Genomic DNA, 25,405 nt, shown 5'->3' with positions numbered 1-25,405 from the left:
CAAGCCCAAAGGGTGTGTGAGCCTGCCTAGTGGACCTATTCTCGCATGCGTGGGTCGTATGTAGAGAAGTATTACATATCCAACCTTGTCTGGACTGGAAAGCCACCTAAGGCCATGACGAGGATGGCTGTGATGACAAGTTGAAGAACATGAAACCTATGTAAGGATAGATACATTTCATCTTTTCGTAGTCTTCTATTAGAATAGGACATAACCATTAGAAAACTACTCATACCTACTTTGATTGGCCACACGACAATAGACATTACCCAAACGTATAGGATGAATTTGTTGGCAACCAAATGGTCCCGTTTATAAGAATATTGGTAGATTTTTTTTTTCCTTTTCTAAATTTGAAATACTATATATTCATATCTAACATATATAAATATATATATTAATCTAAATAAGTATCATAAAATATCATAATAAATATATATTTTTTCTTTTATATTTTTAATTTAAATATTTTTTAAAAAATTAATTAAACTGATTTTTTAATGTTATTACACGCGAACAAGTACCATTAAATTAATTAATCAATTTTCATTAATTAACTGGATCAAGTTATTATAGACCTAAAGTTGTACTCTTATGCACGGTGAAATAAATTATGCCTACAAGTAGGTTGATTTTTCACGAATTGTTCGTAATTACAGCTACTTTCCTAATTACATCTTTCACCTTAATTACAACTATACTATAATGAAAAAAATATACTTATGATCTAACTCTAAATTAAGTTCCTCTCGAACCAATAAGAGACTGGAGTAAGTACATTAGAAGAGTTTCCGTAAAACAACTACTTATCATTAGAAAATTTTGTGTAATTGTATTTTATTTTTCTATTTAAAAATCTAAAAAAATATATTTTAAAATAACATTTTAATATTCTAAAATTTAGTAACAAACAAAGTTATCCAAAATTGAGAGGTGTTTGTTACACAGCTAAGTTGTTTTTTCCGACAATTTCAAAACATCAAATTCTGATGTGGACCACCGACTTAAACAACATGGTATACGTGGCAATATTAAAGTCACTCATATGACACGTGGACCCACCAATTCCCATCTTTTTATAAAGTGAGCCTTGTGGCTCCAGATTTTTCAATAAATAAATAAATAAATTACTCAACGTGTTTCTTATTATTATCATTAATTTCTTATTAAAATGTTATAATTTGACCCATATTTATTGTCCGTGACTTGTAGTGATACGAGAGTCCTCTCAACTGATTTAGGGAGGTTCATCTGATTTAGGGAGGTTGGTTCATAATCAATGAATGCTCTCTCCGCTTATGCACAAAGTGGACAATATCATACTATTGTGGAGAGTCGTGTTCGTCTAACATGATATTAGAGTCATGCCCTAGACTTAGTCCTGCCAATAGATTGGTAAATCTTCACATGTTGAACAAGCAGTCAAGCCTCCACGAAGGTACAGTAAAAAATGACTAACACTCCAAAAGAAAAATGAGTCGAGTCTCGATTAAGGGGAGGTGTTGGATGATAAAAGTTACCTCCCATATAAGATGGTTCGGGGATGGACCAAGGCAGAAACGGGTGGGTATGTGACACCCGAATAGAGGATAGATATATGAATGAACTGGGACCCGATCCAAAAAAGAAAAAAGGATGAATCCGTTACTGTTACCATAATTACAAAGAAGAAAACATGGAAATGATGGGAAATTGATGGCAATGATGAAAGCAGTGACATCAGGTAGAAAGTTGATAAATGTGGAGGCCGTGGTTGAGTTTGTAATCGGAGAGCAGCCATGGGAGGAGAGGAAGTGAGCAACAAGCAGGTGATCTTGAGAGATTTCGTCACTGGGTTTCCTAAGGAATCAGATTTCCATGTCAGGACCTCTTCCATTTGCTTGAAGCTTCCCCAATCCTCCAAAAATGGCGTTTTGGTGAAGAATCTCTTCTTATCGTGTGATCCCTACATGAGAATCCTCATGCTCCAAGCCTACGTGCCGTTCCCCATCGATTCTTTCACTCCGGGCTCGGTGATTATACTCTCCCTCACTTCTCTTAGCTTAATTTTGCACGGGAGAAATGACTGTGGTAAAATCCTCCCCTAAAACAAAGTACACCATAGAGCCTCCTCTCTTGAGGTCTATGTAGCCCTCGAACAAAGTTCCCTTTTGTTCGACACATGAGTCACTTTTGACTACACCTTACACCATAGAGCTTCCCCTGAGATCTATGTAGCCCTCGAACAGTCTCCCCTTAATCGAGGCTCGATTCCTTCTCTGGAACTCTCGAACAAAGTACACCTTTTGTTCAACACATGAGTCACTTTTGACTACACCTTTGAGGCTATAAATTTCTTTGTTCGATACTTGAGGAATTTATTGACATGGCTCTAATACCATATTAGGAAGCACGACTAGTATGATATTGTCAACTTTGAGCATAAGCTCTCATGGCTTTGTTTTTGGGCTTCCCCAAAACGTCTCATACCAATGGAAGTATATTCCTCACTTATAAACACACGATCATTCCCTAAATTAGCCAATATGGGATTCCCTCCCAACAATTATCAACATGGGAAGGTTCGTGATTTCTAACAAAATCTAAATTACTAAAACAGGTGATATATGGGTATGGCGTGGCGAGGGTTTTGGAATCAAGAGAGCCGAATTTGAAAGAAGGCGATTTGGTATGGGGAGTAACTGGCTGGGAAGAATATAGTGTGATTGAAGAGACACAAAAGCTGTTCAAAATCCAACATTTAGATGTCCCTCTGTCGTATTACACTGGAATTCTTGGTACCAGTTTTGATTGCTTGAAATAAAACATGAAAATGGAACATAATTGTATTGTTAGTGTATTCTAAGGTTGGTTGTTTTGTGGCTCAGGTATGCCTGGTGTTACAGCATACTTTGGATTCTATGATGTTTGTTGTCCCAAGAAAGGGGAGTCTGTGTTTGTTTCAGCTGCTTCTGGTGCTGTTGGTCAGCTTGTTGGTCAGTTTGCTAAGCTGTTGGGTTGCTATGTTGTTGGTTCTGCTGGTACTCAACCAAAGGTGCGTCTCTTCACTCTTCTCATTCAACCACTTCAAAACAAAATAAAAAACACTCACAAAATACACTTTCTACTCAAAACGTTCTTGAATAAAATGTATAACGATGACTATTTAAAGAAACGTTTATAATGCGCATTTGCTCGGGAGAGGTTTCCATACCCTTATAAACAATGTTTATAATATGCATCGGCTAGGAAGAGGTTTCCACACCCTTATAAATAATATTGTGTTCCCCTCTCCAACCGATGTGGGATCACACAATTCACCTTCTTCGAGGTCCAGCGTTCTCGCTGGTACTAGTTCCCTTCTTCTGGGTCCCCTCAATCCACCCCCTTTAGGGTCCATTGTTCTTACTGACACACATCGCCTCGTGTTTACCCCCTTTCGAGGCTCAGAGTCCTTGCTGGCACACCGCCCGATATCTGGCTTTGATACAATTTGTAACGGTCTAAGCCCACCACAAGTCGATATTATTCTATTTGAGTTTTTTCTTTCGGGCTTCCCCTCAAAGTTTTTAAAACGCGTTTACTAGGTAGAGGTTTCCACACTCAATGTTTTGTTTCCATCTCCGACCGACGTGGAATCTCACAAAAGCACTAACATTTTTTCCAGTAGAAATGCCAGAAATGCTTCCCAGTTAATAATTTTTCCTAAAAATATTTTTCACGATTAATTTCTTAATGCATGCATGTTTTCCCTACTCGTAATTCGTCCATGATGATTAATGTTCGATTTTAAACAAATCGAGCTTTTCGACTCACATCAATCAATTTTATGCGAAGATTGAGCTCCTCAAGAACAAGTTTGGATTTGACGAAGCATTCAACTACAAAGAAGAACCCAACTTGGATGCAGCTCTCAAAAGGTTCATACTTTCATAATTCCTTAAACAAATTCTCCATTTCTTAAGCTCAAGAACTAATTGAAGAAGTTGGTATCATTTATGGGGCAGATACTTCCCAAAAGGCATAGATATCTACTTTGAAAACGTGGGAGGCAAAATGCTGGATGCCGTTCTTGGGAACATGAGTATCCATGGAAGAATTGCAGTGTGTGGAATGATATCACAATATAATCTGGAGAACACAGAGGGAGTACACAACTTATTGAATATTGTTTTGCAGCGAATTCGTATGCAAGGCTTTGAATGTTTTGATTACTACCATCGCTATTCTGAGTTTTTGGATGCTGTTTTGCCGCTCATTCGTGCGGGGAAGCTTAGTTATGTGGAGGACATAGCCGATGGCCTCAACGCTGGCCCTGCCGCTCTTGTCGGCCTCTTTTCTGGCCGCAATGTTGGGAAGCAAGTCGTTGCTGTGTCGGCTCAATCTTGCAATTGAATCACTTGTTTGGAGATTGTCTTTCATGTTTGATTTGTATTGTCTTCCTTGAATTTCCCTTTCTTTTCTTGAAAATTGCAAAATAATGTTGGAATATGAATGCGAAATTGAAGCTCGAGGTTAGAAATTACTATCTCCATATTGTTTATTTTGAGTATAAGTTCTCTAGGTAGTGTTCATTACCCTTAATCGGAACTCGACTCCTTCTCTAGAGTCCTCGAACAAATTACACCATTTTGACTACACCTTCAAGATTCACAACTTCACAACGTCTTTGTTCGACATTTTAAGATTCTATTGACATGACTAAGTTAAGGGCATAGCTCTGATACCATGTTAGGAATCACGTACCTCCAGAATGGTATGATATTGTTCACTTTGAGCATAAACTCTCGTGACTTTACTTTTTGGTTTCCCCAGAGGGCCTCATATGAATGGAGATACTGCTCGTTACTTCTAAATCCGTGATCAATCCTTTAATTAGTTGATGTGGGACTCATCTCCCAACAATCCTCACCATTTCACTCGTTTCATAGAATAAACCCGAACTTATTGTTAAGTTTTTAAAAAATGTATCTTTTTCTGTTTATGATTCAATTTTTATATCCCAAACAATGTATCTAAACAAATGTTCAAATTCGATTCAATCAAACCCGACTATGCATGAATATCCATACCTTTTAGTCCTTTATTAAATAATTGCTTTTATGGAAAAGTTGGCAATAAAACTACTTTATTTGGTCCATTGTGTATAGATTGAGCTACTCATAATTAAGTTTGGATTTGATTAAGGCCATTAATATCACTTATTTAATTAATGGTTTAACCATAACCTAATTTTATTTATTAATAATTTTAGTATTTTAAAATATCTTAAGAGGGAGCTTAACTTTGTATCTATGGTGCTACCTTACATCCGCGATGCTTCGTTAGGTCACCCGATTTGATGTGTATTCTATTGTTCTATGTGGCTCGGAGGTTTGAAGGAAATACAAGTGCACTCGGGCTCCATAATTGATGTCGTCATCCATACATGGGTGTCATACTTTTACCTAGAAAAAGACGGATTCTCCTAGCTTTCGTCTCTCAGTGTCAATGTCGGGCCAACAAACTGCTTTCGCCGTTGGTGTTCTTTTCGATCTCTACGCATGCATTTCACTGCTCCGCTGAAAATTTCCTCTGCCCCTACCATACTCTAGCTTGGTAGTTTCCACTGCCTATCCAGAGTTGAGCACTGAGATTTGACAGCGGACTTAAAAAGCCACCGACAAGCGCTTTACGCCCAATCATTCCGGAGTGTAGTTTGAGTATTTAAAAATACTTAGTAAATAGATGTAACAACCCTATTTTTCCTAATAAAATTGAGACGCCACTATGTGCGTGACGTGATTACAAAATTTATTTAAAACATTTCATAAGCGGTGCCATGGATTTAAACATTCGTGAAATCTATTTCAAGTTCAAAGTAATAGAAATCGCTCTGATCTAACCTAAGAGATACAATTAAGTAGAAACGCAACTACCCTAGTGATTTAATGTCTTCATACCTTTACCCTAGCAATTTAATGAAATAACACGTCATCTGTATAGAGGTATCTTACCTTTACCTGAAAAAGAAGTAGCACGTGACTTGCGTAATTAACAATACTCAAGAAGTGACTATTGTTGAGGTTGGAAAATGCATCACAAGTAATCATGTTGGGACGTATCTTTTCATAAAAACATTTCATAGCCTTTTAACTCTATTTTCCAATCCAGGCAAACACTACACATGACTCACGCACGCGTGCATGGATCTACCAACTATGGTAAAATTAGCATCGGTATATCCTCGCTTAAGCTAGGGGAAGCACACCCCATACGTTGCCATCTTGGTCTCAACAGAATTATTCTTGACTTGCACAGATTAACCACAACATTTCCTCGTCCACATCTCTTACTAAACTCTTTTAGTGGAGTCCATCCACTTGTTGGAAGTACACTTCAGCAAACTTTTTACTTCGTCATCTTCATAATGTGATTATGTTCCTGAGAAAGTAATCGAGGACGATGATTAGTTTAAGTGAGAGAGAGTGTCGCAACCATACTATGAATATAGTAGATTGTGCCTCCCATATGCAGACAGATAAGGCGGTGACACGGAAGTGACGCCAACCGACCAAGTGAGAGTCGAGACAAGTCAAGTGCCATACAATTGGTGAAGAACCCAATTTATAATTCACAGATAAAAAATATTAGAAGGCGATATCATTCATTTGTAGGTCAGTAGAAGAAGGTGATATGTGTTTTGGGAAGATAGACAGTGCATCCAACGTAAATGTTGACAAAATGTGTTGATGTTGGAAAATTGAGGTTGTACAAAGCATTGACTAATCTTATCTATAGCTTCTATAAATGTTGTGGCGCGGTGAAGATATTGATGATGGGAGGATCTTTTGAGAATGAATTTTAGATTGATTGGACCAATCTCGCGGGGGAATTGTTAGGTTGTGGAACCTGATGTTTACTTATAGGTTAAGTTCATTTGAGCCCAATTCAGATTTCGATGATTCGGCTCCAAACACAATGGGTATTTCGATGTCAATTCAAAAATTTATGGGTTAAACTCAAATAATACAAAACCACATGGTCTAACCATTTGCATGAACCACCAATAAACACATCTACAATGACCTTATAGTTGCACATTAAAAATTCAAAAATCAGAGAAATAGTCCAAAATATAAAAAATTTTGAGAAAAAACATCACAGAATAAAAAAAACTTGAAAAATAAACATCGGAAGGCTACTTTTCTAAAACAACCAAGTTAGTGATTCAAGCTAATTAGAAACTATGGGCTGTTGACATTAAGGTAAGTGTGCGATGAAATTGGAGAAAAATTAACTAATATGGCTGCAAATGGGACAAAACATCAAGCGCCCAAATAATTGTCACGGTTGCACATTTTCAACCTTAAGCGTTGTGATCTTGACACGCTCACGACAAGTCTTGAGGAGACCCAAGTCCTATATTAATTTTTTGCCTACTTTTGTGGCTTCATCGAACCTAAGGCGAGGGTTGTCTTTGTCAACTGAACATAATTTGTGGGGAATCCAAGTTTGTTCGGCAACACACACCGTCTATATGTGCATGTTCAATCTTCTGCAATCCAACTAAGTCATCCGGCTTGACCTTGCCTCTATTCGAGGCTAAGGTCTCTCATATGCAACATTGCATCTCAAATCATCTTTGTTTCCAATTGAGTGGTTTATGTATCATGATGTTGTCCCATGTCTCGGGATAGCTTGACCATCTTAGCTTACTCAAACATATCAATCGGAACTGACCCCGTGTGATTCATTTCGTCGGGACATCTCAAACATTCGTCCATCCGAGTTCTATCAAGACATTGGATCTTTCTGTGTCCATGCTAAACCCTTTACGGAATCTATTACGGATAGTGGGTGTGTAAACAACATTACGATCCATGGGTTGATCCATCGGCCTCCAAACCTCAATAAAATTCAAAGAATTTAAAATTTAAAAGAAAATCGAAAAATTAATTCTGGTCAGAACTCGAGTGTTACAATTTAATGGGCAAAATCAATTCCTTTGAATTTTTTAGGTTTTTATTCTCTTAAGCCTTTTAATGCTTAGTTGCATTGACCTTTGATTTTTATTTTTAATATGGATAGATTATCTATCAAAACTTGGGTGATTACATTCATGGCAATAAAGTATACTTAGGAAAAAGATAGAACACCAATTATCACAATATTATTAAGGAACGGAACTGTGATACACTGCCCAATACGCCAATACCATATTTAGATTTCTCTATACTAAGCAACTAGACAACTAGGAGGTTTAACCACATCAGAGGCAGTTCCTTGGGCGTTTTTGCATGAAGCTTGAGCAATTTGATTACCATAAGTCAGATTAATATCTTTCAAGCTTAGTCGAGTGCAAGGATTTGTTGGGCTACAATCAAAGTTTATTGCTATTTCAGTGGCTGATGTTCCCGTGATGTCTTCGTATGTTACTTCACTGACTTTAACTCCCGAACCCTATTCATGCAAAGAAGAACAATCAAAATATAGAATGATATAAAACCTTCTCAAAGTAACTATAAAATGAGTAAATGCATGTAAAGAATAAAATAAATCAATTACTTATGGAACGATATTTTGTTCATTAAATTTAAAATTAAATATACCTGACTAGGGCAATTTTGTTTATGCGGACAGTAATTTTGATCAATTACAATAGGGTTGCTCACATTATTTATAATAATGTGCTTGAAATAAATATCTCTAGCAAACCCGCTGCTTGGTCGTCCCCAAGTCTTAATCCTCACTCCATTCTGAGTCCCTGTCAAAGTAGATGATGTAACCGTCACATTTTTCACTCCGTTCTCTTCCACCTCCTTCCCCAAGCTTCCAATGCTGCAAAACACATTCAACAAAATACCACATTTTTTCATTAGGTTTTGTTTCTTCGTTCTAATGTAATGTATTATATTGATCGGTAGGTAATTGTGAAACGGATAATAACTTTTCTCATATATAAAATAGCTCTAAAACGTGTCTCTTTTCATTTAAAATCCATTTTATTATTTGGATTTATACTTTCAAACCAATTTTTCGTACCATGGAAATCACTTCTAAATATGTTGTTGGTTGGCATCTATCTTTACCTACCTGATTCCATGTCCAGGTCCACATGTAATACCTTCTATCCACAAGTTAGAGGCCCCTGAGGCGATTGAGATGCAGTCATCACCTGTGGCGATGTTTGAGTTAAGAATGGTCACGTCTGATGATTGTACTACATGGATGCCGTCTGTGTTCGGACTATTGCCAGGGTCAGAGACTTTAATTCCTTGCATTTTCACGTTTTGGCAATCATTTACCACAAAGTTGTACATTTGACTATTAACCGAAGACAATCCACTAATGATTACGTTTTGTACATTTGAGAGTTGAAGATTCTGCAAATTCAAAACAACCCAAACAAACTTTCACCTAAAGAAAATTTTCAGATTTTGTAATATCTAGCCAACTTAAATTTTGCATACCGTGACTCCATCGGGACAACTCTCCTTTGAGCGTTTACAGTTCCATAAGTCCGTTCCTTGTCCATCAAGAACACCGCCAGAAATGGAAAGCCCATTTACGTTTTTAAACCAAATCCAAGCTTTAGTATCAGCTAGAACTGTCATGTCTGAAGAAGCCACAAGAGTACCATTGATGCTAATAGTAATAGCATTGTTCTTACAAGGCCCATTAAAACTACCACTTTTAACGTAGAATGTGCCATTGGGAACGTAAATAGTTGCTGGTGTTGATGAGCCACAGGCCTTGGTCCATGCCGTTTGAAGCGCAAACGAGGCGTCGGTCTTCCCATCGGGCTTAGCTCCAAGACTAACAATATCAAATGTTAATCCATTAGCCAAGGCATGGTTCAAAAACAAAAGCCGAAGGAAAATAAGAAACTTTAACATTTCAAAAAAAGCTAAATTATTCAAGTATTTGTAATAAGTTCAACAAGAAATGGAAGTAAGTGATAGGAAAATGGACGAGATGTGGAGTGATATTTATAGGCTAATTTTTGTTTGCATGTTAAAATCATTTAGAGAATCATAATTACCATTTTAGGACTCAATTTAGGCAACATCCAGAGATTTTAATTTATTTGACACTTTCCTAATTTGAGATGACCAATCTTGAGTGTTACTTTTTCTTGTTCTATTTCTGTATTTTTATTTGTAACCATCGTTATGTCACAATATCTATATTTTATATAGTGAAGTGCTAACATTTGTGAATATACGTCTAATTAGTAGATAGAATATTAATTACCATTTTAATGATCGATTGTTCGATCTCTCCATTTTATGATTATTGAACGAAGAAAAAACGTTCCAAAGGAACAGAGGAGATCACAAGGACAAAAACCCTAATTTTCCTAAGAATTGTTTCTAAAAAAAAGACAATATATATTCAACGTTAGAGATTCCAAACAAAATGAATACGAAATTAATGAACTTCTCGAAGTAACCCACATTTTTTATTATCGTTCATTGTTGTGTTTCCTTTTTTGTGTTATGTATTAAGTTTTGAAATAAGTTCTCAACATCTTACCATATAAGAATTTTTTACTACTTTTACATGTTTACGTTTTTGGACAGCTAAGTCCAAAATAATCTGTGTGCCAATTTATATTAACATGATTTATCTTTTGAACACGAAATTTAAATTTTGATTTAAGGTAAGTTTTTTTTATTGAATTTATACGGTAAACATTTAACTAACCCAAAATAAAAATAAAAATATAAAAAAGAAAAGAAAAGAAAATGAAAGTTGTCTAAAATCTATTAGGTTGAGGAAGTGGGAGGTGGATTTTATAACAAAAGGAGGTCTAGTGGTTTTCCAAGTTACAACAATTGTTTTCCTTGGTTCCACTTTAGCAGTTCGAAGCTAGTTCTGACGACTTCACATTCTTACCCTTTCCTACTAGTTTCAACTCTGACGACTCTTCGCTCGTACCCTTTCTTACTAATTTTCGTACCCCTTCCTACTAATTTCAACTCTTCGGAAGCATTTAAGATTAGTATGACTTACTAATTTTCGTACCCTTTCCTACTAATTTCAACTCTTCGGAAGCATTTAAGATTAGTATGACTATGTTTAAATTATTTGGAGACAAGTTTAAATGACTAATTTGGTTTGGGTTTGATATGCTCCTACCCTTTGCTACTAATTTCAACTCTTTGGAAGAATTTAAGGTTAGTATGACTATGTTTAAATTATTTGGAGACAAGTTTAAATGGGAGAGATATATACGGTAGATATTTCGTAAAGAGATATATAATAAAGATATTTCGTAAAGATTTGGTAGATTATATCTTCTAGGCTACTAAATTTGTTAAAGCTATATTTAGTAAATGGAAACCATATATATAACTCATTAGACAGTAGTCTCAAAATGTATTTTCTTCCTTCTCTGTACTCTCTCTTGGTGGTGTACATACCTGAAGTCATCAATAACACCTGTAGTCAATATCTCTCCTGTTCTTGGTGTTCACACCTGCAGTCAATATCTCTCCTGTTCTTGGTGTTCATTTTGATCGAGTGTCTGCGTTGTTGTGCGATCCTAGCAACTGATATCAGAGCGAGACAAAATTCACCACGATCTGTGAAGATGGAAAGTTCAAATATTGGAATTGAAAAGTTTGATGGATCCAATTTCGGTTTCTGGAAGATGCACATTGAAGATTGTTTGTACCAGAAAGGTCTTCACGAACCTCTGTTGGGAGTGAAGCCAGATACTATGACCACGAAGCAGTGGAAGCTCAAAGATCGACAAGCCTTAAGGTTGATCTAGTTGAAGCTATCCAGAAACGTGGCGTTTAACATCATCAAGGAGAAGACAACGTCAGATCTATTGAAGGTGTTGTCAAATAGGTACGAAAAACTGTCAGCTATGAACAAGGTATATTTGATGCGGAGGCTGTTCAATCTACAAATGTCTGAAGATGGATCTGTTGCTAATCATATAAACAAATTCAATATGATTATAAGTCAACTGAGTTCGGTGGAAATTAATTTCGAAGATAAAATTAAGGGACTGATTTTGATGTCATCTTTACTCGAGTCGTGGGATACTGTTGCCACGATTAGCAGTTCCTGAGGATTTGAGAAATGAAAGTTTGATGAAATCCGAGATGTAGTTCTCAACGAAAGTATTTGCAAACAAGAAATTGGGGATTCATCTAGTGGTGCTTTGAGTGTTGACCAAAGGGGAAGAAGTAAATCGAATGGCCCAAGCAAAGGTCAATCAAAATTAAAAAATCGGAGAAAATCTTCAAACAAATCAAACGTAAAGTGCTAGAGTTGTGGAGAAAAGGGTGAGTTTTGGGCAGATTGTACAAAAAGGAAGCAGAATCACAAATTAGAGGATGACGATGATTCTATACATTCAGCAGAAGACATTGGGGATGCTCTAATCCTTAGGGTGGGCAGTTCGATTGAATTCTGGATTTTGGATTAAGGTGTATCTTTTCATTCATCTCCAGACATAGAGCTCTTTCGAAATTTCAAGTCTGAAAGTTTCGAGAAGCTATATCTTGCTGACAACAAAAATTTAGAGATTGAAGGAAAAGGGGATGTATGCATAAAAGCTCCGGCAGGAAATAAGTGGATATTAAAGGATGTTAGATATATTTATGGCCTCAAGAAGAATCTAATCTCTATTGATTAGTTGGATAACACAAGTTATGCAACAGAGTTTGGGAAGAGTTCGTGGAAGATTGTGAAGAGTGCTATGGTGATAGCATGTGGCACAAACTCTAGAACCTTATACACCACTGCAGGGTGTACAAAAATAACTGTTGTTGTTGAGAGGGCTTCAAATTCAAGTCTATGGCATAATAGACTTAGACATATGAGCGTTAAAGAAATGAAGATGCTAGCTCCAAAAGAAGTTTTGGAAGGTCTGAAATCTGTTGATATGAGTCCTTGTGAGAATTGCGTTATGAGCAAACAGAAACGAATTAGTTTCACAAAGACTGTCAGAGAATTAAAGAAAGGTTCCGAGACAACGAAGTAAGTGAGAGTTAAGGTTGAGTTGCTGAAAGATTCACCTAGTGATGTTGCAGCAGATACTCGAGAAACCCCTGAGATTGTTGCTGAGGAACCAGAAGCGGAGCAAGTGACACCTGAGCAGGTGTTAAAAAGATCATCCAGAGCTATTAGAGTACCAGATAGGTATGTACCTTCTCGATCGGTTGGTGACTGATGAAGGGGAACTAGAGCCCCTTGATGAAGCCCTACAGTTGGAGGATACAACCAAGTGGTAGACAGTCATGGATGATGGAATGTCTAGGCTTCAGAAATGCGTTGCTCTTTTATCTGTTGAGGCTGAGTACGTTGCAATAGCTAAAGCTAGAAAGGAGATGATATGGATGACAGACTATTTAGAAGAATTAGGCAAAAAGCAGCGCGAGAAGATTCTTCAGGTATCTTTAGATTGTCATGCAGTTGGTGAGGAACCCGGTCTATCATTTAAAGACAAAACACAGAAGGCGACGATACCATTTCACTTGGAAGTTAGTGGAAGATGGTGATGTGTTTGGAGGAGATAGAGGGTGTGCAAAGAATTCAGCAAACATGTTGTGATGATGTTCGAAAGTTGAGGTTGTGCAAAGCCTCAATTGGTATGGTGTAGATTGAGAATGAAATTCTTGGTTGACTGGATCAATGTACGTGTGAGATTGTTTGGATATGGAGTTTAATGCCTATTTATAATAAAGATCTGTTAAATATATATATGGTAGATATTTCGTATAAATTTGGTAAAGATGTATTTGGTAGGATATATCGAGGCTAAATCTGTTAAAGTTATATTTAGTAAACAGAAACCATCAATTTACCATTAGGCAGTACTCTTACAATGTACTTTCTTCTTTCTCTGTATTCTCTATTGGTGTACATGCGTAAAGTCATCAATAAAACCTTTAGCCAATATTCCTCATTGAATTTTCCCTCTACTATTCTTTATGTTCATCTTGATCAAGTGTGTGCGTTGTTGTGCGATCCTAACGAACGATTCCAAGTCAGCATTCGAGTGATTTGGCTTGGATTTGATACGCTTGGACCCTTTCCTATTATTTTCAACTCTATGAAAGCATTTAAAGTTAGTATGATTACCTAAATTATTTGGATACTTCGTTTAAATTATTTAGAGATAAGTTTAAATTACGATTCCAAGTCGACATTTTGGGTGATTTGGCTCGTGTTTGATACGCTCAGACCCTTTCCTATTAGTTAGTTTCAACTCTTAGAAAGCGTTTAAAGTGAGTATGACTACCTAAATTATTTGGAATCATGTTTAAATTATTTAGTATGACTATTTTTAGCTAGTTTAAATTATTTAAAGGAAGTTTAAATTATTTTTATGCAAAATTAAGTGACCGAATTCCCACCGTAGAATTATGGAACTACATAGGTAGAATTAAATTTCATAGAGCAATTTAAGCCATCAAGAGGTAGTAGTAGCTTTAACCTAGGCCAACTAAGTAATTGCCTCTACTATTGGTTTGGTTGGAAGAATTTATTATGTATGATGACACGTGTCATATGTGTGATATGCTTTAATATGTGATGTGATGTGATGTGATGTGATGTGAGATGTCATGTTTTGTTACGATAAGTTATGTTATGTTATGAGATGCAATGATGTATTAAGATGTGTTATATTAGGCCATGATATTCTATGATGTGCAATGATCTGTTTTGAAATAAGAAAATCTACAAAAGTTATGTTATATATGAAATGATTTTATAAAAGGTTATGTACGCATATTACCGAGTTTAATATGTGATGAAAGAATGGGGAGTGTCTTGCATTATTTATTACGCCATGATGGAAAGTGTGGGGACCTTATGCATAATTGTATTTTTACATGCATTAGAATACTTCTCTTTATGATGAGTACGGACGTGTACACCATAAGACTAAAATGATTATCATGTTTACCATGATGCTACCACGGTCGCTATTCCCTACAAGTGTCTGGCAACAATCTAGCAAATGTTAGCCCGACCAGCAGGTCCAGGAGTGTGCGAAGATGCCTGGTGGACCCACGCTCACACATGTGGGTCGTGTGTAGAGATGTACCACACATCCAATTTGCCCAGACTGAAAAGCCGCCTAACAGAAAACGGTTGTAAATGATAGGTCTCATCGTTCTGTGTATGTTTGCATTCCCTAACCCCAATAGTGAGGTCACCTACTGAGTATTTCTTAAAATACTCAAGTCTTGCGTTATTCTTATATTTCAGGTAAAGACAAGACACTCTTGTACGGATGATGATGACATCATATTGAAGATCATGGAACTTGTGATAGGATAGTTGCATCTTTTTTTATTTTGTAGCTCTTAGGTTAGATCAGTGCATCATTTTAATCTTTTCTTTATTTTATTTCTATTTCGTATTGATTATTTTTTGTTGTTTTGATTTAAGGCTTTTAATGCGAACATTTAAGTCCATGACATCATTTTATGAATTATTTGAAATAAATGTTTCGGCATAAAAAGATCAGGACATGCATATAGTAGTGACTCTATTTCAGTAGAAAGATAGGATTGTTGCAATGAAGTTAAAAAGTGATAAAATAACAGAAAAAGATAGGATTGTTGTTTGCTTGAGCTGAGTTTAGATTTCGTTGGTTCGATACCATATGTATCCGTTACTTCGATATCAATTTTAAAATTTTATGAAACTCAAATATCACCAAATCACAAAGTCTAGGAAACAATTCTCACCTCGGATCGATGTTTGAATCCCAACCACTTTGGAGAGTGCATTTTCAAGCTTTGGAACTCGACCATTAATGGAGGTGGAATTGGGGGATACGTTTGGGACACTTTCAACTCTCAAATCCTTCCTAAAACTTGTTGAAAATCTCATATGGAGCATGTTGAGTTGGTAGAAGGGAAAATGATTAACCCTAACCCTCAAATTTAAAAGAAATCCAAGAAGAAAAAACTTATAATCCAAAAGCTTCACACTCGAGTTTTAGGAATCCTCATCACTGAAGCTTGCACCGTCATTGATTGTTCCAGATTTTCTCTTTTTTATTTTAAACTTTTCTGGAATAATCGTCGTAAATATTTACTTAGATGAGGGTGCTGCGACCTTGGTTTTTAATGTCACCATGGGATCTAAATAACTTCAAGTCTTCTCGAAGATGTCAAATTCTAACACAATCCAATGATTGGATGCGAAAATAAGGACAATTTTGTATTGCTCAACCGTTTTTGAACCAACTTGTCGATGTGGGACTTTCGTCATCCAACACCTCCCCTCGAACAAAGTACGCCTCCCCTTAATCGAGGCTAACTCCTTTGGAGTCTTAGTCATTTTTTACTATGCCTTCAATCTATTGGCACGACTAAGTTTAAGGCATGGCTCTGATACCATGTTAGATGAACACGACTCTCCACAATTGTATGATATTATCCACTTTGAGCATAAGCTCTCATGACTTTACTTCAGGCTTCTCCAAGAAGCCTCAAACTAATAGAGAGATTATTCCTTGATTATAAACTCATGATCATTCCCTAAATTAGTTAACGTGGAACTTTCATCATCCAACATGAGCTACACAAAGTTGAATACATATTAATCCATATAAGATATGAATATCCTCAAAGAGAGCGAGATATCTATACCTCAGCTTAGTTGTTTATGTGTTTGACGAAATTTTCCCAACATGTTCATTCGAGTGCTGGTTGTGGCGATCGTGTTCTCTTATTCTATGCCGGGAGAGTATAATTGTGTGGCTAATTATTTAGCTAAGAAAGCTGTTTGGATAGTGTCCTCCATGAATTTCCCCAACACGACCGACATCCTTTTCGAGGTGTCTTATTGATTTAATGTCATTTTTAATCATCACAAAAGCTTTTTTTAATCATTTATCAAAAATAAAAAATTTGAAGACAGATCAATCTTTCACATATATCCAAAATTTTTGTAACCACCCTAAATTTTTTATTTAATCTAAGGTCATTACTGTATACATATAATGAACGTTGAACTTGGAATTATCTCATTTACACTTTCATAAATCATAACTTTCATCTTAAAACAATGTTATGGACTTGCGTGTTTGAAAGCATCTTTAAAACGACACAACAATGGACTAAATAAAATAAATGAACGATTAGATTCTATTCTAGCCTACGTCTAGGAAAAATAAATGTGACTACTCTATGCATGTGTCATGGTCTTGAGTTGCGATGCCATCTGACAAACTATAGAAGTAACACGTGACTTGAGTATTTCAAAAAAATATTCGACGAGTTAAATGCATACACATACAATTTCATGAGTGTTTACATGTGTACATTCAAGGTTGTTCTAGCAACCAGTTCATCCTCTTGGCCGGCAAAGCTACAACACCGTTTTGGTGGTAAGTACTTGTGTGCATCAAAGTGTTTCATGGCTCGTTAGTCCTCTCTTCCATGGTGCTGCACTACCTACATACACCTAAAGGAAAGGAGTTTCCGTCTCACCGGCGATTATGTCCAACAAGATAAACCATTCATATTCCATCAATTTCTTTCTATATTTCACCTTTCCTTTTCTTCTACGTGAGCTTATCTACGTGAGCTTATGACAAGTAGTCGTGCATGGGAAACGTTTAAAAATTATTCGTATTTATTCGGTGTCTTTTGGTGAGTCACCCGAGAATTCCAACGCCTCGCCAAAATTCCCAGACTCAGCAACTGTTTTTTTTTTTTTTTCTAATCCTTACAATTTATAAGACATTTGAACATAAATTTTAGTTGATAATTCATTAAGAGATGAAACAGCCCAAGAGTAAACATCAATAATTAAGTATGAAAAATTATGTTAATTAACAAATTGAAACAAAGAATAGAGCAATATCCATCTTAGATTATTAAAAATTTAACAAACAAAATGTTAGAACTAGTTCTCTTTAATTTGCCCCTAGATTTAAAAAAAAAAAAAAAAACATTTCAGTCATCTCCCAGGGCATCTGAGTATTCTTCATAAACACAGTGCAGAAAAGTTCTTTTCTTTTTCTTGTTGGTACCATTCTTACATATTCTGGCATCATCCATACCATCCACGATAACATTTGTCGTGTAAGACCGCGATGTTTCGTGCCCCTCATGCCTCAATTTACAGAGGAAACGAGTATCCACGAAGATGTTTCGAGTCTACTCCCGACTCACGCACCAATGCTATACGTCCGGTTCTCGCTACCTGTAACGAACACCCCAAGATCATCTATTACGAACTCAAATAGGAGGGAAAAGGGAGTTTATTCAGATATTCTGTACAAACCTCACAAATGCCATAAGGCTCTAACAACCTCTGGAGTGCGACCATCTTATGCAAATCTCCTGTAAGCTGAAATGAGTATCAAGTAAATTCATCACTACAAATTGTTGCTCTATATGACACACTATTCAATTTATTGAATCAAATTTGACCTCCTTGAAATATGAACTAAAATACATGGAGAAACTAATAATGTTCTTGATGTTGTTTTGGCTACACGACTATTCTGGTGTATCCTTAACTATACATGAAATGAGTAGTCTATTTCTTAACCGATGTGATTTTTTGTGGGGATTAGGTTTTCTCTTAATATATCCTTAACTATAAGTCAATGGACCAACTAGTATATATCGACTAGTTTCACGGGACAAGAGTGACGTTACTATACTTGGTTGGCAAGAAAACTAGTAAAATATCAAATCCGACGTAGCAAGAAAACTAGTAAAATATCAAAGCCCTATTCGATAAGTATTTGATTTTTTTGTTTTTGAAAATTACGCTTATAAACACAACTTCTACTCAAGATTTTTTTATTTATTATCTACTTTTTACCGTGGCCTATATCATGCGAGTTATAGCCGTCCTAGGAAATTTGTTCAGTTGTTTTGAAACTAAAAAAAATAAAAGATAGTTTTCAAAAATCTGTTTTTGTTTTTAAAGTTTACTAGGAATCCAAATAATACTTTAAGAAAAGCAATAACTATAGTATGAAAATTGGGAGAAAATAATTAAATTTCACAACACAAAAAACTAAAAATGAAATCGTGTTTAGTAAGAAAATTGGGAGAAAACAGTTCAAATTTCACGACACAAAAACTAAAAACAAAATCGTTAGCAAACATAGCCTCGCAATTTACTAAATGTATAAATTTTATCCCTAAATTGGATGGTGGAAGTTCAAAATTAAAACTAATTGACTCAATAAGTTAACTACCAGTAAAACAGAATTTTTATCAAAAATAAAAACGCAGCAGAATATATCAGTTTCAGAATTATGTACCTCAAGTGTTACGGTATGGTCAGAGACATCCACTGCCTTGGCCCTAAATATTTGAGCAATATCAAGCACATCACGTCTAGCAGAGGGATTTGCAGCAATTTTAATCAGCATCAGCTCCCGCTCCGAAAATGGAATGTGGGTCAGATCCCGTACCTAGAGGAATAACCAAGACCGATTGGATTTAGACCCTTTGTTGGTGGACCGCCCAAACAATGCATTTCAAAATTACTCCCTTGTTGCCAAAATGAAAAAGAAAAGATGTTCTCGCTTATTAGAAGAATCGAGTGCATACTCTTATTTAGGGCGTTCTGATAAGATCACTAACCTTGAAGACAATTTGTCCAAGGACAGTTTCTTAAAAGCAAGGCAAAAAACAAAAGTTTAAAACTCTTATAATTGGAAGAGAAGAAAAGATGGAACATTAGAACATCTCCAAAGCTCAAGATCGTTCCAATCATGGATCAATGCAGCGTATAAAGTCAGTATTCTCAAATACCACGTGAAGAAATTTGCGGTTATGTGGAAAATATGATACAACCGTGCATTTGAAGATGAACTTTGGGGGAAAAAGCTTATGATATTCACCTCATGAACCTCAACCAGCCTATAAAGTTGTTGAACCAACTTGTAGATTGATTCATCCGTGCCTGGAACAACAGTTGTTATGCGTGAAATACCCTCAACTTCTGCATGACCAACAGCTAAACTCTGATAGCAAGGGATTCATTAGATTCGATTAAAAAAAAACTCTAATAGGAAATATCAAAAGAAATATAATTCTGTTGTTCTCAAAACATCGATACGATTCAGTACATGAGATTTTAAACATACCTGAATATTATACCCCCTTCTTGCGAAAAGTCCAGTGATAATATAAAGAACACCTGGAGCATCATTTACTAGCATAGATAATGTATGTGAACGAAGACCATCCATCTGCAATTTTTCGTAGTAAAATGATTCCAGTAAAATGAACAAACACTTCAATTTTCAACGTATAGAACACGAATAAACTAGCCACGTAGTTGTGGCAAACAGATACAGGAGCATTACTCAAACTATGACAACATATAATTTCCCTATAATGCCCATAATGGTTTCGAATAGAAAAGCAGGAGCCTTAAATTATGCTATGAAAAGGCAAAATACGATCCAGCACTCTACCAAATTAGTAATTATGCAGTAAATAATGTAACTACCACTACCCGACATTAAGAACCATAAAAATAGTGATAATTTTGAAGCATCGAAGGTATCAAATTTTTCTTACATCTTCGTCATTGAGTACTCCCCAGTGAGCATCAAGAACTGGTTTGATAGTAAACTCATCTGACTGCTCCACGGGATATACATCTCCCTTCATAGAGAAAGAAAACATTACTAGAAGTTTACTTGCTTGTATCTGTAATAGACATACAGAGAACAACATAGCAATCTGTTAAAAAATTTATTTTTCTTTCTTTCCTGTTCTTTTTTCTTTTTTCTTTTTTTCCCCACTCAACACTCTAACATTTGTTCGACAAGTGTCAAACATTCGTTAAAGACAATAGACATGCGTCAAATACTTTTTAAACAAAATGATACATGTGTAACATTTGTGAAACCCAATATATGCATATAGTCTACTTTATCATCCACTTTGTCGAGAACTATTTTATTTAGGTACCACATTTATTCACACTTTTACAATACGCTATAACTCATTAGTTACCAACACTGTACCAGCAATTTTTATTCCTTCAATAAATCTCAATAGTAATAGCCACACCGTAACTATACAATGTGATATGAAGAGCTCCAAGTAGAGCCACCAATGAAACACATGAGTTTCCAATTATCACAATTCGATTCCCTCAGCCCCTGAAACATTCTACTGTTTCTGTACAATCCAACTTTCCAGCTTATTGTTTTCAAGGAATTTTGTCCACATACTCCTCAACTTCTTTCAGAGATGACCACGGAAAACTTGCTACGTGGTGTCTACAAAATTTTTGGTAAAGCATCATTAGAAAAAGGAGACCATAAGCATGTTGAGTGAGAAGGCCGTGCAAAAAAATTTGATCGTTTATCTTCTGTGCCCAAATACCAATTAGGAGATAAGAGGCATTCGAAGGATTTTTTTGACACCTTCGACAATAGGGTATAAACAACTACTAGGGAGAACTTCCAACAAAAGAACTATCAAGAATATATCTCTTTCCACACAGATTCAATGAGATCTTCCAAAAGTGGTTCTAAGTAACGTGTACAAAAGGAAATCATGAGAGAAGCCCCTACATGTTTCCAGCCACTAACATAACCTATCTTGAAAATGTTAATAAAACATCAAATATCTCTGGTAGGTGGTTCCAGATTCATAATTGGAAAAAAAAATTAGAATTAGATCAATCTTGTTATAGGATATACAATCATAGTTTCAATATAAAAGATGTAATGAGGTATATCTATTCAGGACAAAAACCAGAATGCGGAAAAACTCCTTACTGATGAATTGGATTCACTCAGTTCACCGTTGAATGCTTTATTTTCGATTCCCATGGAAGCATTAACAGGCATATTTTCTTCTAGATCTGGATAAGAAGCTGCAGAGTATCGCCAAAACGGTGCAGAAGCACCTAGCCTTTCTCTCCTCAAAGCAATCTACAAGATGAAAAAGATTTTCAAATATTACTAATTCATGAAATCAAAAACTGCAAGTATATAATTTTGTATCCAACCAATTAGTTTTGAACCGAACATATCCAAAATTTCAATTTGTCACTAATATAATAACATTTTTCAATTAATTTCCTATTGAACGTAGTTATAGTTCATTAATAGTTTACTAATGTGATGTGACATCAAAATATTTTTTCTTCAACTGATACAAACGTGATTGAAATATATGATACATAAGAAATAAAATTGGAACTTGCAAAATATAGGCGAGTAAAGTAAAATCTTGATACAAATTTAGATTAAAATTTTAAACAGTTCTTCATAGATATTTAGAGTAAAAGTATAATACTAGTTCTTAATGAACATCAAGTTTCTAGGTGAACTTTAAAATTTGTATTTTATGTTATTCTTTACGGAATTTATACAGCTTCGAACTATTTTTTAAACTCCAATCATAAGTTTATAAAAACAAAATCGATAAGAAAAATAACTTTCATTATCCAAAGGTAAAGTACAAAAAGGTGGGAAATGAGACATGCCAACCAAGCCAGGGGATTGATAGGACTCCAACTAACAAAGATATAAGAGAAATTATAATTACAAAAGACTTCGAGAGAGAACACCCAGCAAAAATTCTAACTAAATCCCAAAACTAAATGCAACTAGCAGCCTTCTTTTGGAATGTTCCTTTATTTCTCCAAAGAAGCGCCATCACTGCATTAACCCAAAGGATTCTCCCTTGGCCGTGGAAGAAACTAAATGGAAAGCTCCCAATCAAAGAGGCCCCTTCTAAAGCCAAGATCCCAATCGTTTTCCTCATTCTTCCAACAATTCATAATGGTTTCATCTTGCTTCAAACGAATGCCAAGAAAATCTGTAATTCACCTTAAAATTCAAAAATATAGTGGAAATAAGCACCATTTGTTGCTTTGTCAACCAAACCAAGGCCTACCTTTAGCTTTGCCTTTGGGAGGAAGACAGCACCATCCTTGTTGATCAATACAATAAATACTCACATCCAAAGAGCTTTATCCTCACAAATAAACCGCCACAACCATTTGAGGAACAAGGCAGGGCCTCCATATCTCAGTGAAAAGTTCTGCCCCAACTGACAAGGTGGTTACACCCATGTTTCTCTCAGCTGCCACCAGCGATGTGGAGCAGCCCTCTCCATTTCCCCAGAAGATGTCTCTCACCAACTTTTCCTTTATCTTGATAACTCCCACTGAGGCTCTTAATAAAGAGAAGTGGTAAACTAGGCTGCTCAAAACATATTGTGCTCGAATAAAAGGGTGATGATAAGCCACCAATTTTTAAAAAATTTCCTCTCAACTGGACAGAAAATTGTAGTGTCATCCACATAGTAAACCATCACCCTCCTTTTCCTATTCAATCCACTTCAGAGTTATCCCCTCACAGCAAAAATTAACCAGTCTACTAAGAGTATCCCCCATCAGGGTGGGAAAATGGGGAAAGAGAGTCCCCTGTCTCAACCCTCTCTTTGCCACAATTTTTCTCCGGGGTCTGCCACTTAAAAAAATGGAGAAATTCACCTTAGGGAGATATGCCATCATCCACCTCCTCCCCTTCCTTCCAATACCTTTCCTTTCAAAGATAAAGTCCAAATAGGACCAGACGGCTTTGCCATAAGCCTTCATATAATCTAGCTTAAAAAATATGCCTTTTTTGAGCACCAAAGACTCAATCACCCACTATTTCAGAGGCCACTAAGACTGCATCTAGGATTTGACTTGCTTCACCACAAGCAGCTTGGAACTTTCATCTCCCTCATTAAGCCACTGGAGTTTGAAATTTTACAGCCAAATACTTTGTTCCTTGAGAACCAACTCCGTAAGGTCACTTTTTAATAATCACCTAAACGTTGTTATTCATTGGATTCCAGAGGACCTATTAAGTCGCTGGTCATCCACCCTACCACCGGCTTGTCAGTTTCATCAATTTTATCCATTAGAGCACACTTAACCTCAGTCGGTCTCGACAGTCGTTGGAGGGAAACCTTTGTGAAAACATCAATCCAACTAAGAGAGAAAAATCCTAGCAGTAGTAGCCCATTGCTTTCTTCTAGATTCTCTATCTTTTTCATGGAATATACCTTTTTCAGCTTCTTAAGAAATAATAAAAATGATAAAAGGCATACTTAATTAAGGATATACATCTATAGCATTAATTTGATTTTGTATGTGGGTTGGTTAGAGAAAATTTTATTTATCATTTTCAGAAGTTCATTAAAAAAAAAGAAAAAATCAAAAACTGAAATTAGGTAGCACATCTAGTTCTCATGGAAGTCTGAAACTGAGGGATTTGCCTTAGTTGTTAGGAACTCTCATGCACCGTTAAATGTGGTAGCACACCTTTAAAGCTTTATGACTTGTCATAAAACATGGGTGTAACCACCTTGTCAGTTTAAATACTAGAACCCTTTAATAACATCTTTTTGTACACCCGTTGAAATGCTGTGAAATTTTGAAAACGTGTTAGGAATAGTATTATGGACGTCTCTGCAAAGTTTTCATGCTTTTTGGTTCAGTTATTCATGAGTTAAGCTTTTTTCGACCTAAAATTACTTTCTGTTCATTGGCCTTTTGCCTATGAAATTTAGTGTAAAGCATGTTTGAAGAGCTTTACAACGGTATATGAGAACTCTCATTCTCATTCTATACATTAGAGTTAATCTATACGGGCCTACATGGAAGCCCTGATCTAAGAATTGTAAAATTACAATAAAGGTAAAAACTAATGAGCTCCTATATTCACATCTATAGTATGTATATATATATATATATATATATATGTATATGTATTATGTATACTTTAACAAGTTCTTTTTGGTATTTTTGGCAGGATTCTTTGGACTGTTCAATTTTCTTTAGGGTGTTGTCGCTTCCTTACTTTTCTAGTCAGGAGTTCTTTGTGACTTTGTTTGTTTTTTCCGTTGTTTATGGAGCCTTCCTTCATAGCTTCAGGCTTGATCAAAGTTCTTTTTAGCACAAAGACGAGAATATTGAAAAAAAATCCATTGCACATAAAAACTATTATGGATTATTGTGGACGGTGGGACTCAATTGATAAGTCTTTTTGTAGTAGGGAAAATCTGGAAGCTCTATAATGTTGCGAAAGAACATGAAAAGGGTTTATACATCAAAGTCAAAGAAAAACTATATACTTGGCAGGCAAAATTTAACAAGATTATACAAAAATGGGAAAAGAGAATAATATTTTAAAAGATTTAAGATTAAGCAAGTTACTGACCTTTCCAGTTCTAGCAATTTCTCTAATTCCAAATTTGCTTAAATTTCTTTGGAAAGCAACCATCTTCCCCGGATCCCCAGTTACCTACATGATACAAATAGCCTTAAAGCAATACAGATACTGAGGCCTCAAGGAAGGGGGCAAGAAAAGCAAAACTGGGATATAATTGATATCTGCAGAATGCAGAAAACTACTTGAATATCTAGAGTTACATTTTCTTCTTCTCTTTTTTTTTTTTTTTTTTTT

The 25,405-nt window shown here is 35.8% G+C and overlaps 3 protein-coding genes across 3 annotated transcripts in view; 1 reads left to right on the top strand and 2 right to left on the bottom strand.

The window, feature by feature from the left end:
- The first annotated feature begins 1,717 nt into the window (after nt 1-1,717).
- On the top strand, nt 1,718-4,504 carry LOC111439571 (2-alkenal reductase (NADP(+)-dependent)-like). The gene is made up of 5 exons (XM_023077192.1): nt 1,718-2,012; nt 2,600-2,777; nt 2,868-3,034; nt 3,817-3,899; nt 3,987-4,504. The coding sequence occupies exons 1-5, from the start codon at nt 1,779-1,781 to the stop codon at nt 4,372-4,374; spliced, it is 1,050 nt and encodes a 349-aa protein (XP_022932960.1). The 5' UTR covers nt 1,718-1,778; the 3' UTR covers nt 4,375-4,504.
- A 3,618-nt stretch (nt 4,505-8,122) lies between these two features.
- On the bottom strand, nt 8,123-9,901 carry LOC111439556 (polygalacturonase-like). Its single transcript, XM_023077173.1, has 4 exons — nt 9,432-9,901; nt 9,055-9,344; nt 8,571-8,799; nt 8,123-8,421 (listed from the first exon to the last, which is right to left on the bottom strand). Exons 1-4 carry the CDS (start codon nt 9,855-9,857, stop codon nt 8,197-8,199), a joined length of 1,170 nt encoding a protein of 389 aa, XP_022932941.1. The 5' UTR covers nt 9,858-9,901; the 3' UTR covers nt 8,123-8,196.
- A 7,886-nt stretch (nt 9,902-17,787) lies between these two features.
- Nucleotides 17,788-25,405, bottom strand: part of LOC111439566 (acetolactate synthase small subunit 2, chloroplastic-like) — an 11,292-nt gene continuing 3,674 nt past the window's right edge. The window contains exons 5-12 of the mRNA XM_023077184.1: nt 25,160-25,243; nt 21,716-21,871; nt 20,502-20,588; nt 20,063-20,167; nt 19,817-19,939; nt 19,232-19,384; nt 18,235-18,300; nt 17,788-18,153 (exon numbers count right to left, since the gene is read on the bottom strand). Of these exons, the coding sequence (XP_022932952.1) occupies nt 18,070-18,153; nt 18,235-18,300; nt 19,232-19,384; nt 19,817-19,939; nt 20,063-20,167; nt 20,502-20,588; nt 21,716-21,871; nt 25,160-25,243 (858 nt within the window). The 3' untranslated portion in view covers nt 17,788-18,069. The remainder of the gene's footprint in view (nt 18,154-18,234; nt 18,301-19,231; nt 19,385-19,816; nt 19,940-20,062; nt 20,168-20,501; nt 20,589-21,715; nt 21,872-25,159; nt 25,244-25,405) is intronic.

This window comes from Cucurbita moschata, unplaced genomic scaffold, assembly GCF_002738365.1.
Source record: "Cucurbita moschata cultivar Rifu unplaced genomic scaffold, Cmos_1.0 Cmo_Scf00096, whole genome shotgun sequence".
NCBI lineage: Eukaryota > Viridiplantae > Streptophyta > Magnoliopsida > Cucurbitales > Cucurbitaceae > Cucurbita > Cucurbita moschata.
Note: the sequence above shows the minus strand (reverse complement) of the source record. Positions and strands in the feature narration are given on the sequence as shown.